The sequence below is a fragment of the Oncorhynchus clarkii genome, unplaced genomic scaffold (assembly GCF_045791955.1).
Source record: "Oncorhynchus clarkii lewisi isolate Uvic-CL-2024 unplaced genomic scaffold, UVic_Ocla_1.0 unplaced_contig_4472_pilon_pilon, whole genome shotgun sequence".
Lineage (NCBI taxonomy): Eukaryota > Metazoa > Chordata > Actinopteri > Salmoniformes > Salmonidae > Oncorhynchus > Oncorhynchus clarkii.
Genome location: NW_027261108.1, coordinates 81,200 through 98,564, shown reverse-complemented (window position 1 = coordinate 98,564; position 17,365 = coordinate 81,200). Strand labels below are relative to the sequence as shown.

Genomic DNA, 17,365 nt, shown 5'->3' with positions numbered 1-17,365 from the left:
CCGGCCGGGATGCCCTTGTCCCATTGCGCTTTCGTGACTCCTGTGGCGGTCACCAGGTGTATGGTGTTTCTTCTGATACAAAATGTTTTTTTTTGTGGATGGTTATAATTTGTATAGTAGTAATATTTAAAATGGCTAAATCTGATAATTCTGTATACATTTATTTAAATTTGCATTGGGCCGCTTCTGGGGGGATGTTGGAAGATGCCGGCAACGTCGGCTGAAATCCGGTAGACGGAAACGACCCGATGTACAGTACTTGGGCCGACTCTGGGCAGTCATTCATTTTGATTCCGGGCCGAGTCCGACACCCGATTCCGGGCCGATTCAATCAGTTCCGGCCCCCCGGAAGAGAGCAGCTTCTGGGTCGATTCCTCATTGCTAGTTGGGTAAGCATCACAAGGTAATTAGCCTCCTTACATTTCTGATCAGTCCAAAGTCTGCGGTGTGTGTGTGCTGGAGGCGAGCGACGCTCGGGAGAGAGGGGGGAGTGTGGCAGGGGTACCAGACAGGGGGAGATAGGCAGGACAGACGATGAACAGATCGCCAGGTGGAATCAAAGCAGCAGTGCAGCAGGTAATGGGAGTAGGTGTCACACCTGCTTGGGAGAAGCTTTTTTTCAGGAGGCAGATTCCTTGTGGAAAATCCCAGCTAGCTAGCTAATGTAGCTAGCAAGTCTCTGTCCACTGTTTTTTTCCAACTTGCAAAGGGAGGTTGTTAGCTAGCTGTGTCTCTTCAGTTTCGGCGAATAGTCCTTTACGAACGTCCAAACAAAGTTGTATTGTGGCTGTTGTATTTTGGAGATTGCGAGGAGGATATCTTCTGATGTTATCAAAGCAACAATATTGTTTCTTATTGAGGTAATTTACAGTTGAAGTGTCCTGGGTGCATATCAGTTCAAAATGATACTCTGTTCTGATTAGATTTCTGGTTAAAATGAAAATTTTATTGATATTTTCATTACATTTTCCATTTCCCCAATTGTAAATAAAGGTACACCCACCTGACAGTAAAATAAGACATACATATATTTAACCGTTAAGACGGACATGAATACCCGTGAGACTCTACTAATGGGTCACTACTGGAAGAACTTCCCAGCGGATGAATGTACTTATCAAAACAAACTAAACCACGTATGCTTTCAACAAAATGCTTGAGTGAGCTTGCTTTTACCTCGATTGAAACCATGTGCCAATTTAATTCTACTCCATATTTATAGTGTTAACTGACAACGAAAATGTCATTTCAAGGAGTCATGAGGATTGTTTTACTGACGCTGTGGGCTAATTCAACCATCGCAGAGTAAACCATGAGGATTGTTTAACCGATGCTGTGGGCTATTTCAACCATCGCAGAGGAAACCATGAGGATTGTTTAACCGACGCTGTGGGCTAATTCAACCATCGCAGAGTAAACCATGAGGATTGTTTAACCGATGCTGTGGGCTATTTCAACCATCGCAGAGGAAACCATGAGGATTGTTTAACCGATGCTGTGGGCTAATTCAACCATCGCAGAGGAAACCATGAGGATTGTTTTACCGTCGCTGTGGGATAATTCAACTATCGCAGAGGAATCCATGAGGATTGTTTTACCGACGCTGTGGGCTAATTCAACTATCGCAGAGGAAACCATGAGGATTGTTTAACCGACGCTGTGGGCTAAATCAACTATCGCAGAGGAAACCATGAGGATTATTTAACCGACGCTGTGGGCTAAATCAACTATCGCAGAGGAAACCATGAGGATTGTTTAACCGACGCTGTGGGCTAAATCAACTATCGCAGAGGAAACCATGAGGATTGTTTAACCGACGCTGTGGGCTAAATCAACTATCGCAGAGGAAACCATGAGGATTGTTTAACCGACGCTGTGGGCTAAATCAACTATCGCAGAGGAAACCATGAGGATTGTTTAACCGACGCTGTGGGCTAAATCAACTATCGCAGAGGAAACCATGAGGATTGTTTAACCGACGCTGTGGGCTATTTCAAACATCGCAGAGGAAACCATTAATTCACATTACTACTGCTGCCGTCACCACCAAACATGTAATGAATCATCATGTCACAAATCAATTGCTGGTCAGACTCCGTCTAGTAATTTGTGTGTCTTAATTATTTAATCAAACCGTGTGCGTAAAGAATCAGACAAGCTCAGTGAATATAGTTGATTTCATTAAAACACGTAGGATGTGTCAATATATGGAAAAATGCATGTTTAAAAATGTCAACCAATCGATTGGTCAAAAGAACAGAAAACTCTTGGTCGACCAAGGTTTGTTTTAGTCTTGGACAGCCCTGTTATATTTACCACCTCGATCCTGTTTCAGTAATAGTGAAATCAGACCTTCTTGCTGAGTATCTGATTGTCAACCATTTATGTAGGAGTGCTTAAAACATGCTAATAATGGTCCTCTGAGTACATCGAAAAGGTCTGATATTCCTCCACTGGTATGCCATCCAGCCCTGGAGTTTGGTAAACCTCCACTGGTATGCCATCCAGCCCTGGAGTTTGGTAAACCTCCCCTGGTATACCATCCAGCCCTGGAGTTTGGTAAACCTCCACTGGTATACCATCCAGCCCTGGAGTTTGGTAAACCTCCACTGGTATGCCATCCAGCCCTGGAGTTTGGTAAACCTCAACTGGTATGCCATCCAGCCCTGGAGTTTGGTAAACCTCCCCTGGTATACCATCCAGCCCTGGAGTTTGGTAAACCTCCCCTGGTATACCATCCAGCCCTGGAGTTTGGTAAACCTCTACTGGTATGCCATCCAGCCCTGGAGTTTGGTAAACCTCCACTGGTATGCCATCCAGCCCTGGAGTTTGGTAAACCTCCACTGGTATACCATCCAGCCCTGGAGTTTGGTAAACCTCCCCTGGTATACCATCCAGCCCTGGAGTTTGGTAAACCTCCACTGGTATACCATCCAGCCCTGGAGTTTGGTAAACCTCCACTGGTATGCCATCCAGCCCTGGAGTTTGGTAAACCTCCCCTGGTATACCATCCAGCCCTGGAGTTTGGTAAACCTCAACTGGTATGCCATCCAGCCCTGGAGTTTGGTAAACCTCCACTGGTATACCATCCAGCCCTGGAGTTTGGTAAACCTCCCCTGGTATACCATCCAGCCCTGGATTTTGGTAAACCTCCACTGGTATACCATCCAGCCCTGGAGTTTGGTAAACCTCCACTGGTATGCCATCCAGCCCTGGAATTTGGTAAACCTCCACTGGTATGCCATCCAGCCCTGGAGTTTGGTAAACCTCCACTGGTATACCATCCAGCCCTGGAGTTTGGTAAACCTCAACTGGTATGCCATCCAGCCCTAGAGTTTGGTAAACCTCAACTGGTATGCCATCCAGCCCTGGAGTTTGGTAAACCTCAACTGGTATGCCATCCAGCCCTGGAGTTTGGTAAACCTCCACTGGTATGCCATCCAGCCCTGGAGTTTGGTAAACCTCAACTGGTATGCCATCCAGCCCTGGAGTTTGGTAAACCTCAACTGGTATGCCATCCAGCCCTGGAGTTTGGTAAACCTCAACTGGTATGCCATCCAGCCCTGGAGTTAGGTAAACCTCCCCTGGTATGCCATCCAGCCCTGGAGTTTGGTAAACCTCAACTGGTATGCCATCCAGCCCTGGAGTTTGGTAAACCTCAACTGGTATGCCATCCAGCCCTGGAGTTTGGTAAACCTCAACTGGTATGCCATCCAGCCCTGGAGTTTGGTAAACCTCAACTGGTATGCCATCCAGCCCTGGAGTTTGGTAAACCTCCCCTGGTATGCCATCCAGCCCTGGAGTTTGGTAAACCTCAACTGGTATGCCATCCAGCCCTGGAGTTTGGTAAACCTCAACTGGTATGCCATCCAGCCCTGGAGTTTGGTAAACCTCAACTGGTATGCCATCCAGCCCTGGAGTTTTCCCAGACTTAAAGGCTTTAATTGCATCAAGAAGTTCCTTCTCTGTAATTCACCTTCACATGAGTCTTTCTGTATGGCTGTTAATGTTACATTATTAATATAAACTAATTCTGGCAGTTACCTTCAGTTAGTGGAAATTGAGGAGACTGAAATGAAAACATTTGCTTAAAGTACTCTGCTTCCTCTTTCTAAATATTGTTTGGTGAATCATGGGTGACTCCGTCATTTGTAACAAGTTTCTGTAAATCATATTTGGTAGCATTTAAAAAAAAAAACATTTTAAAGGTTTTGCTGTGGGATCCTCTCACAGAGCCTTGACTCTGACACTGATTCATAGCTGACAACAGGGAGCCACAGATGTGAGTCGGTCTTGTGGAATTGGCTTTTTCACTACGGGAATGATGGAGCGTCAGAGAGAGACTTGTTATTTCACATGATTCCGTCCTCTCTCCCGTGAGCTACATGGTTGTTGCCCCATTGGTTCCATCTCACGTAGACCAAGTCAGTTAGTAGTTATGTGTGTCGTGTTTTTCTGGGCAAAGTTATTTAACCGCCAGAAATGAATTCATAATAAGTGTGAGATTGTTTCCCAGCACCTTTAGCGCTCTGTTGTCACACCAAATCCTCATTGTGTTGCTGTTTTGGTAGTTACTGTTGTGTTGCTGTTTTTGGTAGTTACTGTTGTGTTGCTGTTTTTGGTAGTTACTGTTGTGTTGCTGTTTTTGGTAGTTACTGTTGTGTTGCTGTTTTTGGTAGTTACTGTTGTGTTGCTGTTTTTGGTAGTTACTGTTGTGTTGCTGTTTTGGTAGTTACTGTTGTGTTGCTGTTTTTGGTAGTTACTGTTGTGTTGCTGTTTTTGGTAGTTACTGTTGTGTTGCTGTTTTGGTAGTTACTGTTGTGTTGCTGTTTTTGGTAGTTACTGTTGTGTTGCTGTTTTTGGTAGTTACTGTTGTGTTGCTGTTTTGTTAGTTACTGTTGTGTTGCTGTTTTTGGTAGTTACTGTTGTGTTGCTGTTTTGGTAGTTACTGTTGTGTTGCTGTTTTTGGTAGTTACTGTTGTGTTGCTGTTTTTGGTAGTTACTGTCAGTCTGAGCAGCAGTCCTGTGTCCATCCTCCATCCAGGTAGAATTCACTGAGTACATCACTCTCCAGCCATCCATCCAGGTAGAATACAATGAGTGCATCACTCTCCATCCATCCATCCATCCCTCCATCCATCCATCCATCCCTCCATCCATCCATCCCTCCATCCCTCCATCCATCCATCCATCCCTCCATCCCTCCATCCATCCCTCCATCCCTCCATCCATCCCTCCATCCCTCCATCCATCCATACCTCCATCCATCCCTCCCTCCCTCCCTCCATCCATCCATCCATCCATCCATCCATCCATCCATCCATCCATCCATCCATCCATGTAGTATACACTGAAACATCACTCTCCAGCCATCCCTCAATCCAGGTAGAATACACTGAGTGCATCACTCTCCAGCCATCCATCCATCCAGGTAGAATTCACTGAGTACATCACTCTCCAGCCATCCATCCAGGAAGAATACAATGAGTACATCACTCTCCATCCATCCATCCATCCCTCCATCCATCCATGTAGTATACACTGAAACATCACTCTCCAGCCATCCCTCAATCCAGGTAGAATTCACTGAGTACATCACTCTCTAGCCATCCACCCATCCAGGTAGAATTAATTGAGTACATCACTCTCCAGCCATCCATCCATCCAGGTAGAATTCACTGAGTGCATCACTCTCCAGCCATCCATCCATCCATCCATCCAGGTAGAATTCACTGAGTGCGTCACCCTCCAGCCATCCATCCAGGTAGAATTCACTGAGTGCATCACTCTCCAGCCATCCATCCAGGTAGAATTCACCGAGTGCATCACTCTCCAGCCATCCATCCATCCAGGTAGAATTCACTTAGTGCATCACTCTCCAGACATCCAGGTAGAATTCATTGAGTACATCACTCTCCAGCCATCCATCCATCCAGGTAGAATTCACTGAGTACATCACTCTCCAGCCATCCATCCAGGTAGAATTCACTGAGTACATCACTCTCCAGCCATCCATCCAGGTAGAATTCACTGAGTGCATCACTCTCCAGCCATCCATCCAGGTAGAATTCACTGAGTGCATCACTCTCCAGCCATCCATCCATCCAGGTAGAATTCACTGAGTACATCACTCTCCAGCCATACACCCATCCATGTAGAATTCACTGAGTGCATCACTCTCCAGCCATCCATCCATCCAGGTAGAATTCATTGAGTACATCACTCTCCAGCCATCCATCCATCCAGGTAGAATTCACTGAGTGCATCACTCTCCAGCCATCCATCCATCCAGGTAGAATTCACTGAGTGCATCACTCTCCAGCCATCCAGGTAGAATTCACTGAGTACATCACTCTCCAGCCATCCACCCATCCAGGTATAATTCACTGAGTGCATCACTCTCCAGCCATCCAGGTAGAATTCACTGAGTACATCACTCTCCATCCACCCAGGTAGAATTCACTGAGTACATCACTCTCCATCCACCCAGGTAGAATTCACTGAGTACATCACTCTCCATCCATCCAGGTAGAATTCACTGAGTACATCACTCTCCAGTGCATTCGGAAAGTGTTTAGACCCCTTGACCTTTTCCACACTTCGTTGTGTGGATGCAATAAGAACCAATAAGAACCAATGCAATAATAACCAATAAGAACCAATAAGAATAGAGACAACCTTGTCCTCTTTCAATTACAAATCTAATGACATGGCTAGGAGATATACTGTAGTAAAGTATCTAGGGGGTTTTTTATTTAGCTGAGCCTGCTAGCTAAATTTGATATAGCTAGCTAATGCTGCTAACGTGCAACTGACTTGGTATCCCCTTTCCCTAACAACTGAATGCATTCAACCGAAATATGTTTTCTGCATTTAACCAAATATTTCTGAATCATCAGCACCCAGGGAGGTGGGGGTTAACTGCTTTGCTCAAGGGCAGAACGGAACATTAGTCCACCTTGCCAGCTCGGAGATTCAAACAAGTAACCATTTGGTTAATACCTCAACGCTTTAACAGGCTACCTACCACCTCTAATGCTAGCTAGCTAGCAGTTGTTATGCAAGTATCTTAAATAACGATTAAGGTAGACATGTAATCTTGCTGAACACTTCACTAATTTACATTTCCAGGAATAAAGGTTAATTCACCCATTGTTCGCTGGTCAGTGGCATCACTACCAAACAATAGTGCACATTTGAATTAAAGGAAAAATACAAATTTCTTACATTTTTCCCAGACCACAGAAATGGTCCCTTGGTGTAGGGACAGAGGTTGTGGTTCAGCTGTTAACACCTTCTCTCCTGATTGACCCTGTGGTTCAGCTGTTAACACCTTCTCTCCTGATTGACCCTGTGGTTCAGCTGTTAACACCTTCTCTCCTGATTGACCCTGTGGTTCAGCTGTTAACACCTTCTCTCCTGATTGACCCTGTGGTTCAGCTGTTAACCCTTCTCTCCTGATTGACCCTGTGGTTCAGCTCTTAACACCTTCTCTCCTGATTGACACTGTGGTTCAGCTGTTAACCCTTCTCTCCTGATTGACCCTGTGGTTGAGCTGTTAACCCTTCTCTCCTGATTAACCCTGTGGTTGAGTTGTTAACACCTTCTCAAATCAAATCAAAATCAAATCAAATTTTATTTGTCACATACACATGGTTAGCAGATGTTAATGCGAGTGTAGCGAAATGCTTGTGCTTCTAGTTCCGACAATGCAGTAATAACAAGTAATCTAACTAACAATTCCAAAACTACTGTCTTGTACACAGTGTAAGGGGATAAAGAATATGTACATAAGGATATATGAATGAGTGATGGTACAGAGCAGCATAGGCAAGATACAGTAGATGGTATCGAGTACAGTATGTACAAATGAGATGAGTATGTAAACAAAGTGGCATAGTTTAAAGTGGCTAGTGATACATGTATTACATAAGGATACAGTCGATGATATAGAGTACAGTATATACGTATGCATATGAGATGAATAATGTAGGGTAAGTAACATTATATAAGGTAGCATTGTTTAAAGTGGCTAGTGATATATTTACATCATTTCCCATCAATTCCCATTATTAAAGTGGCTGGAGTTGAGTCAGTGTCAGTGTGTTGGCAGCAGCCACTCAGTGTTAGTGGTGGCTGTTTAACAGTCTGATGGCCTTGAGATAGAAGCTGTTTTTCAGTCTCTCGGTCCCAGCTTTGATGCACCTGTACTGACCTCGCCTTCTGGATGATAGCGGGGTGAACAGGCAGTGGCTCGGGTGGTTGATGTCCTTGATGATCTTTATGGCCTTCCTGTGACATCGGGTGGTGTAGGTGTCCTGGAGGGCAGGTAGTTTGCCCCCGGTGATGCGTTGTGCAGACCTCACTACCCTCTGGAGAGCCTTACGGTTGAGGGCGGTGCAGTTGCCATACCAGGCGGTGATACAGCCCGCCAGGATGCTCTCGATTGTGCATCTGTAGAAGTTCGTGAGTGCTTTTGGTGACAAGCCGAATTTCTTCAGCCTCCTGAGGTTGAAGAGGCGCTGCTGCGCCTTCTTCACGATGCTGTCTGTGTGAGTGGACCAATTTAGTTTGTCTGTGATGTGTATGCCGAGGAACTTAAAACTTGCTACCCTCTCCACTACTGTTCCATCGATGTGGATAGGGGGGTGTTCCCTCTGCTGTTTCCTGAAGTCCACAATCATCTCCTTAGTTTTGTTGACGTTGAGTGTGAGGTTATTTTCCTGACACCACACTTCGAGGGCCCTCACCTCCTCCCTGTAGGCCGTCTCGTCGTTGTTGGTAATCAAGCCTACCACTGTTGTGTCGTCCGCAAACTTGATGATTGAGTTGGAGGCGTGCGTGGCCACGCAGTCGTGGGTGAACAGGGAGTACAGGAGAGGGCTCAGAACGCACCCTTGTGGGGCCCCAGTGTTGAGGATCAGCGGGGAGGAGATGTTGTTGCCTACCCTCACCACCTGGGGGCGGCCCGTCAGGAAGTCCAGTACCCAGTTGCACAGGGCGGGGTCGAGACCCAGGGTCTCGAGCTTGATGACGAGTTTGGAGGGTACTATGGTGTTGAATGCCGAGCTGTAGTCGATGAACAGCATTCTCACATAGGTATTCCTCTTGTCCAGATGGGTTAGGGCAGTGTGCAGTGTGGTTGAGATTGCATTGTCTGTGGACCTATTTGGGCGGTAAGCAAATTGGAGTGGGTCTAGGGTGTCAGGTAGGGTGGAGGTGATATGGTCCTTGACTAGTCTCTCAAAGCACTTCATGATGACGGATGTGAGTGCTACGGGGTGGTAGTCGTTTAGCTCAGTTACCTTAGCTTTCTTGGGAACAGGAACAATGGTGGCCCTCTTGAAGCATGTGGGAACAGCAGACTGGTATAGGGATTGATTGAATATGTCCGTAAACACACCGGCCAGCTGGTCTGCGCATGCTCTGAGGGCGCGGCTGGGGATGCCGTCTGGGCCTGCAGCCTTGCGAGGGTTAACACGTTTAAATGTCTTACTCACCTCGGCTGCAGTGAAGGAGAGACCGCATGTTTTCGTTGCAGGCCGTGTCAGTGGCACTGTATTGTCCTCAAAGCGGGCAAAAAAGTTATTTAGTCTGCCTGGGAGCAAGACATCCTGGTCCGTGACTGGGCTGGATTTCTTCCTGTAGTCCGTGATTGACTGTAGACCCTGCCACATGCTTCTTGTGTCTGAGCCGTTGAATTGAGATTCTACTTTGTCTCTGTACTGGCGCTTAGCTTGTTTGATAGCCTTGCGGAGGGAATAGCTGCACTGTTTGTATTCGGTCATGTTACCAGACACCTTGCCCTGATTAAAAGCAGTGGTTCGCGCTTTCAGTTTCACACGAATGCTGCCATCAATCCACGGTTTCTGGTTAGGGAATGTTTTAATCGTTGCTATGGGAACGACATCTTCAACGCACGTTCTAATGAACTCGCACACCGAATCAGCGTATTCGTCAATGTTGTTATCTGACGCAATACGAAACATCTCCCAGTCCACGTGATGGAAGCAGTCTTGGAGTGTGGAGTCAGCTTGGTCGGACCAGCGTTGGACAGACCTCAGCGTGGGAGCCTCTTGTTTTAGTTTCTGTCTGTAGGCAGGGATCAACAAAATGGAGTCGTGGTCAGCTTTTCCGAAAGGGGGGCGGGGCAGGGCCTTATATGCGTCGCGGAAGTTAGAGTAACAATGATCCAAGGTCTTTCCACCCCTGGTTGCGCAATCGATATGCTGATAAAATTTAGGGAGTCTTGTTTTCAGATTAGCCTTGTTAAAATCCCCAGCTACAATGAATGCAGCCTCCGGATAAATCGTTTCCAGTTTGCAGAGAGTTAAATAAAGTTTGTTCAGAGCCATCGATGTGTCTGCTTGGGGGGGGATATATACGGCTGTGATTATAATCGAAGAGAATTCTCTTGGTAGATAATGCGGTCTACATTTGATTGTGAGGAATTCTAAATCAGGTGAACAGAAGGATTTGAGTTCCTGTATGTTTCTTTCATCACACCATGTCACGTTGGCCATGAGGCATACGCCCCCGCCCCTCTTCTTACCAGAAAGATGTTTGTTTCTGTCAGCGCGATGCGTGGAGAAACCCGTTGGCTGCACCGCTTCGGATAGAGTCTCTCCAGTGAGCCATGTTTCAGTGAAGCAAAGGACGTTACAGTCTCTGATGTCCCTCTGGAATGCTACCCTTGCTCGGATTTCATCAACCTTGTTGTCAAGAGACTGGACATTGGCAAGAAGAATGCTAGGGAGTGGTGCACGGTGTGCCCGTCTCCGGAGTCTGACCAGAAGACCGCCTCGTTTCCCTCTCTTTCGGAGTCGTTTTTTTGGGTCGCTGCATAGGATCCACTCCGTTGTCCTGTTTGTAAGGCAGAACACAGGGTCCGCGTCGCGAAAAACATATTCTTGGTCGTACTGATGGTGAGTTGACGCTGATCTTATATTCAGTAGTTCTTCTCGACTGTATGTAATGAAACCTAAGATGACCTGGGGTACTAATGTAAGAAATAACACGTAAAAAAACAAAAAACTGCATAGTTTCCTAGGAACGCGAAGCGAGGCGGCCATCTCTGTCGGCGCCGGAGATATAGTACAATCCTCTTTCCCTTCGCCTCTTTCCCTTCGCCTCCACTAGTTCTCTCCTGATTGACCCTGTGGTTCAGCTGTTAACCCTTCTCTCCTGATTGACCCTGTGGTTCAGCTGTTAACCCTTCTCTCCTGATTGACCCTGTGGTTCAGCTGTTAACCCTTCTCTCCTGATTGACCCTGTGGTTCAGCTGTTAACCCTTCTATCCTGATTGACCCTGTGGTTCAGCTGTTAACACCTTCTCTCCTGATTGACCCTGTGGTTCAGCTGTTAACCCTTCTCTCCTGATTGACTCTGTGGTTCAGCTGTTAACACCTTCTCTCCTGATTGACCCTGTGGTTCAGCTGTTAACCCTTCTCTCCTGATTGACCCTGTGGTTCAGCTGTTAACCCTTCTCTCCTGATTGACCCTGTGGTTCAGCTGTTAACACCTTCTCTCCTGATTGACCCTGTGGTTGAGCTGTAACCCTTCTCTCCTGATTGACCCTGTGGTTCAGCTGTTAACACCTTCTCTCCTGATTGACCCTGTGGTTGAGCTGTTAACCCTTCTCTCCTGATTGACCCTGTGGTTCAGCTATTAACTCATTTTTATCCTTCCCCTCCGCTTTTGTAATCTCTGCAGGAGTCGCAAGATCCAGATCAGGAACATTCCCCCTCATCTACAGTGGGAGGTGAGTCAGTCAGTCAGTCTGTGCCTGGTGTTATAGTCTTTGGGGGTTTGCTCGATTTCATTTTGGATTTCAAGTTTGAGGTTAGTTCTGTTTAGGTGTGGCTTGCCCTGATTGTAATCATCCTCATTGGCCAGGATGTGTAGGACCTGTCGCCTCGTTAGTTAGTATTTTGTTTCAGCTGTGCTGGCCCAGAGCGGCTGGCCATGAGAGTTTCAGCTGTGCTGGCCCAGAGCGGCTGGCCATGAGAGTTTCAGCTGTGCTGGCCCAGAGCGGCTGGCCATGAGAGATTCAGCTGTGCTGGCCCAGAGCGGCTGGCCATGAGAGATTCAGCTGTGCTGGCACAGAGCGGCTGGCCATGAGAGTTTCAGCTGTGCTGGCACAGAGCGGCTGGCCATGAGAGTTTCAGCTGTGCTGGCACAGAGCGGCTGTGAAAGATGTTAGTTTTGTGGGATCCCTGTTTAGCGTGTCCTCTGTGTGTGATTAAAACAAAGTGTGGGCTTGGACAGTGTCCCTGTGTGGTGGTGTGGTGAGGGCTAGGACAGTGTCCCTGTGTGGTGGTGTGGTGAGGGCTTGGACAGTGTCCCTGTGTGGTGTTGTGGTGAGGGCTAGGACAGTGTCCCTGTGTGGTGGTGTGGTGAGGGCTAGGACAGTGTCCCTGTGTGGTGGTGTGGTGAGGGCTAGGACAGTGTCCCTGTGTGGTGGTGTGGTGAGGGCTAGGACAGTGTCCCTGTGTGGTGTTGTGGTTAGGGCTAGGACAGTGTCCCTGTGTGGTGGTGTGGTGAGGGCTACGACAGTGTCCCTGTGTGGTGGTGTGGTGAGGGCTAGGACAGTGTCCCTGTGTGGTGTTGTGGTTAGGGCTAGGACAGTGATCCTGTGTGGTGGTGTGGTGAGGGCTAGGACAGTGTCCCTGTGTGGTGTTGTGGTTAGGGCTAGGACAGTGTCCCTGTGTGGTGGTGTGGTGAGGGCTAGGACAGTGTCCCTGTGTGGTGGTGTGGTGAGGGCTAGGACAGTGTCCCTGTGTGGTGGTGTGGTGAGGGCTAGGACAGTGTCCCTGTGTGGTGTTGTGGTTAGGGCTAGGACAGTGTCCCTGTGTGGTGGTGTGGTGAGGGCTAGGACAGTGTCCCTGTGTGGTGTTGTGGTTAGGGCTAGGACAGTGTCCCTGTGTGGTGGTGTGGTGAGGGCTAGGACAGTGTCCCTGTGTGGTGGTGTGGTGAGGACTAAGACAGTGTCCCTGTGTGGTGGTAATGGTGAGGGCTAGGACAGTGTCCCTGTGTGGTGGTGTGGTTAGGACTAGGACAGTGTCCCTGTGTGGTGGTATGGTGAGGGCTAGGACAGTGTCCCTGTGTGGTGTTGTGTTTAGGGCTAGGACAGTGTCCCTGTGTCGTGAGGGCCAGGACAGTGTCCCTGTGTGGTGGTGTGGTGAGGGCTTGGACAGTGTCCCTGTGTGGTGGTGTGGAGAGGGCTTGGACAGTGTCCCTGTGTGGTGTTGTGGTGAGGGCTTGGACAGTGTCCCTGTGTGGTGTTGTGGTGAAGGCTTGGACAGTGTCCCTGTGTGGTAGTGTGGTGAAGGCTTGGACAGTGTCCCTGTGTGGTGGTGTGGTGAAGGCGAGGGACAGTGTCCCTGTGTGGTGGTGTGGTGAGGGCTAGGACAGTGTCTCTGTGTGCTGGTGTGGTGAAGGCGAGGGACAGTGTCCCTGTGTGGTGGTGTGGTGAGGGCTAGGACAGTGTCTCTGTGTGGTGGTGTGGTGAAGGCGAGGGACAGTGTCCCTGTGTGGTGGTGTGGTGAGGGCTAGGACAGTGTCCCTGTGTGGTGGTGTGGTGAGGGCTAGGACAGTGTCCCTGCGTGGTGTGGGCTTGGACAGTGTCCCTGTGTGGTGGTGTGGTGAGGGCTAGGACAGTGTCCCTGTGTGCTGGTGTGGTGAAGGCGAGGGACAGTGTCCCTGTGTGGTGGTGTGGTGAGGGCTAGGACAGTGTCTCTGTGTGGTGGTGTGGTGAAGGCGAGGGACAGTGTCCCTGTGTGGTGGTGTGGTGAGGGCTAGGACAGTGTCCCTGTGTGGTGGTGTGGTGAGGGCTAGGACAGTGTCCCTGCGTGGTGTGGGCTTGGACAGTGTCCCTGTGTGGTGTTGTGGTGAGGGCTTGGACAGTGTCCCTGTGTGGTGGTGTGGTGAGGGCTTGGACAGTGTCCCTGTGTGGTGAGGCTAGGATACTGTCTCTGTGTGGTGTTTTAGTGAAGGCTTGGACAGTGTCCCTGTGTGGTGAGGGCTAGGACACTGTCCCTGTGTGGTGAGGGCTAGGACAGTGTCCCTGTGTGGTGTTGTGGTGAAGGCTTGGACAGTGTCCCTGTGTGGTGGTATGGTGAAGGCTAGGAAAATTTCTCTGTGTGGTGGTGTGGTGAAGGCTAGGACAGTGTCCCTGTGTGGTGGTGTGGTGAAGGCTAGGACAGTGTCTCTGTGTGGTGGTGTGGTGAGGGCTAGGACAGTGTCCCTGTGTTGGTGTGGTGAGGGCTAGGACAGTGTCCCTGTGTGTTGGTGTGGTGAGGGCTAGGACAGTGTCCCTGTGTGGTGTTTTAGTGAAGGCTTGGACAGTGTCCCTGTGTGGTGAGGGCTAGGACAGTGTCCCTGTGTGGTGAGGCTAGGATAGTGTCTCTGTGTGGTGAGGGCTAGGACAGTGTCCCTGTGTGGTGGCGTGGTGAGGGCTAGGACAGTATCCCTTTGTGGTGGTGTGGTGAGGGCTAGGACAGTGTCCCTGTGTGGTGTTGTGGTTAGGGCTAGGACAGTGTCCCTGTGTCGTGAGGGCTAGGACAGTGTCCCTGTGTGGTGAGGCTAGGATAGTGTCTCTGTGTGGTGAGGGCTAGGACAGTGTCCCTGTGTGATGGCGTGGTGAGGGCTAGGACAGTATCCCTGTGTGGTGGTGTGGTGAGGGCTAGGACAGTGTCCCTGTGTGGTGTTGTGGTTAGGGCTAGGACAGTGTCCCTGTGTCGTGAGGGCCAGGACAGTGTTGGCGAGGCAGGTAGCCTAGTGGTTAGAGTGTAGGGGCGGCAGGTAGCCTAGTGGTTAGAGCGTTGGGGCGGCAGGTAGCCTAGTGGTTAGAGTGTAGGGACGGCAGGTAGCCTAGTGGTTGGAGTGTAGGGGGTGGCAGGTAGCCTAGTGGTTACAGTGTAAGGGGCGGCAGGTAGCCTAGTGGTTAGAGCGTTGGGGCGGCAGGTAGCCTAGCGGTTAGAGTGTAGGGGCGGCAGGTAGCCTAAATCAAATCAAATTTATTTATATAGCCCTTCGTACATCAGCTGATATCTCAAAGTGCTGTACAGAAACCCAGCCTAAAACCCCGAATAGCAAGCGATGCAGGTGTAGAAGCACGGTGGCTAGGAAATACTCCCTAGAAAGGCCAAAACCTAGGAAGAAACCTAGAGAGGAACCAGGCTATGTGGGGTGGCCAGTCCTCTTCTGGCTGTGCCGGGTGGAGATTATAACAGACTATGGCCAAGATGTTCAAATGTTCATAAATGACCAGCATGGTCAAATAATAATAAGGCAGAACAGTTGAAACTGGAGCAGCAGCAAGGCCAGGTGGACTGGGGACAGCAAGGAGCCATCATGTCAGGTAGTCCTGGGGCATGGTCCTAGGGCTCAGGTCCTCTGAGAGAGAGAAAGAAAGAGAGAAGGAGAGAATTAGAGAACGCACACTTAGATTCACACAGGACACCGATTAGGACAGGAGAAGTACTCCAGATATAACAAACTGACCCTAGCCCCCCGACACATAAACTACTGCAGCATAAATACTGGAGGCTGAGACAGGAGGGGTCAGGAGACACTGTGGCCCCATCCGAGGACACCCCCGGACAGGGCCAAACAGGAAGGATAGGATGAATGCCAGCCTACCCATTGGTTAGAGTGTAGAGGTGGCAGGTAGCCTAGTGGTTAGAGCGTTGGGCTAGTAACCGAAAGGTTGCTAGATTGAATCCCTGAGCTAACAAGGTAAAAAAATCTGTCGTTCTGCCCCTGAACAAGGCAGTTAACTCACTATTCCAAGGCCGTCATTGTAAATAACAATTTGTTCTTAACTGACTTGCCTAGTTAAATAAAGGTTAAATTAAAAATAAAAATCTCTGCAACTCCCCAACGGGCTCGGTGGAGGCGAAGGTCATGCGTCATCCGAAGCATGACCTCTTAACCCAGAAGCCAGCTACACCAATGTGTCGGAGGAAACACCGTTGAACTGACGACTGAAGTCAGCCTGCAGGTGTCCGACCCGCCACAAGGAGTTGCTAGAGTGTGATGAGCCAAGTCAAGCCCCGCCCCCGGAAAAACCCTCCCCTAACCCTGGTGACGCTGGGCCAATTGTGTGCCGACTTATTGGACTCCCGGTCACGGCCAGTTGTGACACAGCCTGTACTCGAACCCGGGTCTGTAGTGACACCTCAAGCACAGCGATGCACTTGGGAGGCTTTAACCTCTTTTTTTTGGGGGGGGGGGCAGTAACCTACTTTCATATATATTTCCTTTCATGCTTTGATTCTAAAGTATGTCATCTTGAGAATATTTGAAAATAGGACGCTGCCCCTTTAAGATAAAGTACAGTAGGCTAGCCAAGATGAATGCTAGCTTTCTTTCTGTAGCTTTCTTTTAGCAGACTAAGTATCAACAGTAATTAGCATATTGATAGTATGTTCACTATAGAAGGTTTACTTTTGTAAATCACTTTCCCTAAAATATATAAGCTCAGCGAGTAGATTGATGGCCGCTTCAGTACTCATGTACTGCTCAAGAAGTTGACTGGCGGGTGGTGGTGCTTCACTGAATGGCCAATCATATTGCTCAAATACAAATGGCATGCCATTTAAGTGTGGTCTTCAATGGTTTTTAATGGTAGACTGCGACAGAGCAGGTAAATGTTGAGCTGGAAATCGGGCCAGTAACTCACGAGATCCACTTTCTCTACACTGTTTTTACTGGCCCCAGCGGGCCATCATTAATGTTGGACCTCAAAAGAAAATAGGTGAATCTGCCAGAAAACAATAGGTAAGTGGATTTGGACTCGTTACCACATTATATGGGATGTGCAAATTTATGCTCTTTCCCTCCGTGTATAAATTTGACTGCTCCCGAGTGGTGCAGTGGTGAGGCATCACTATAGACCCGGGTTCGATCACAGGCTGTTTCACAGCCGGCCGCGGCCGGGAGACCCATTTGACGGCATACAATTGGCCCAGTGTCGTCTGGGTTAGGGGATGGTCTGGCTGGCCTGGATGTCCTTGTCCCATCGTGCTCTAACGACTCTTTGTGGCGGGCCGCATGCACGCTGACTTCGGTCACCAGCTGTACGGTGTTTCCTCCGACACGTTGGTGCGGCTGGCGTCCGGATTACGCGAGCAGTGTGTCAAGAAGCAGTGAGGCTTAGCAGAGTCATGTTTCGGAGGACGCATGGCTCACGACCTTCTCCTCTCCATGGTGTCGTCTGCATAGAGGTAGATCAGGGAATCACCAGCAGCAAGAGCGACATCGTTGATATATACTGAGAAAAGAATTGAACCCTGTGACACCCCCATAGATACTGCCAGAGGTCCGGACAACAGGCCCTCCGATTTGACACACTGAACTCTGT

At 48.9% G+C, this 17,365-nt stretch overlaps 1 protein-coding gene across 1 annotated transcript in view; it reads left to right on the top strand.

The window, feature by feature from the left end:
- The window catches only part of LOC139404866 (insulin-like growth factor 2 mRNA-binding protein 2), a 90,082-nt gene that overhangs the window by 11,457 nt on the left and 61,260 nt on the right, over nt 1–17,365 (top strand). Inside the window, exon 3 of the mRNA XM_071147400.1 lies at nt 11,713–11,761. Within this exon, the coding sequence (XP_071003501.1) occupies nt 11,713–11,761 (49 nt within the window). The remainder of the gene's footprint in view (nt 1–11,712; nt 11,762–17,365) is intronic.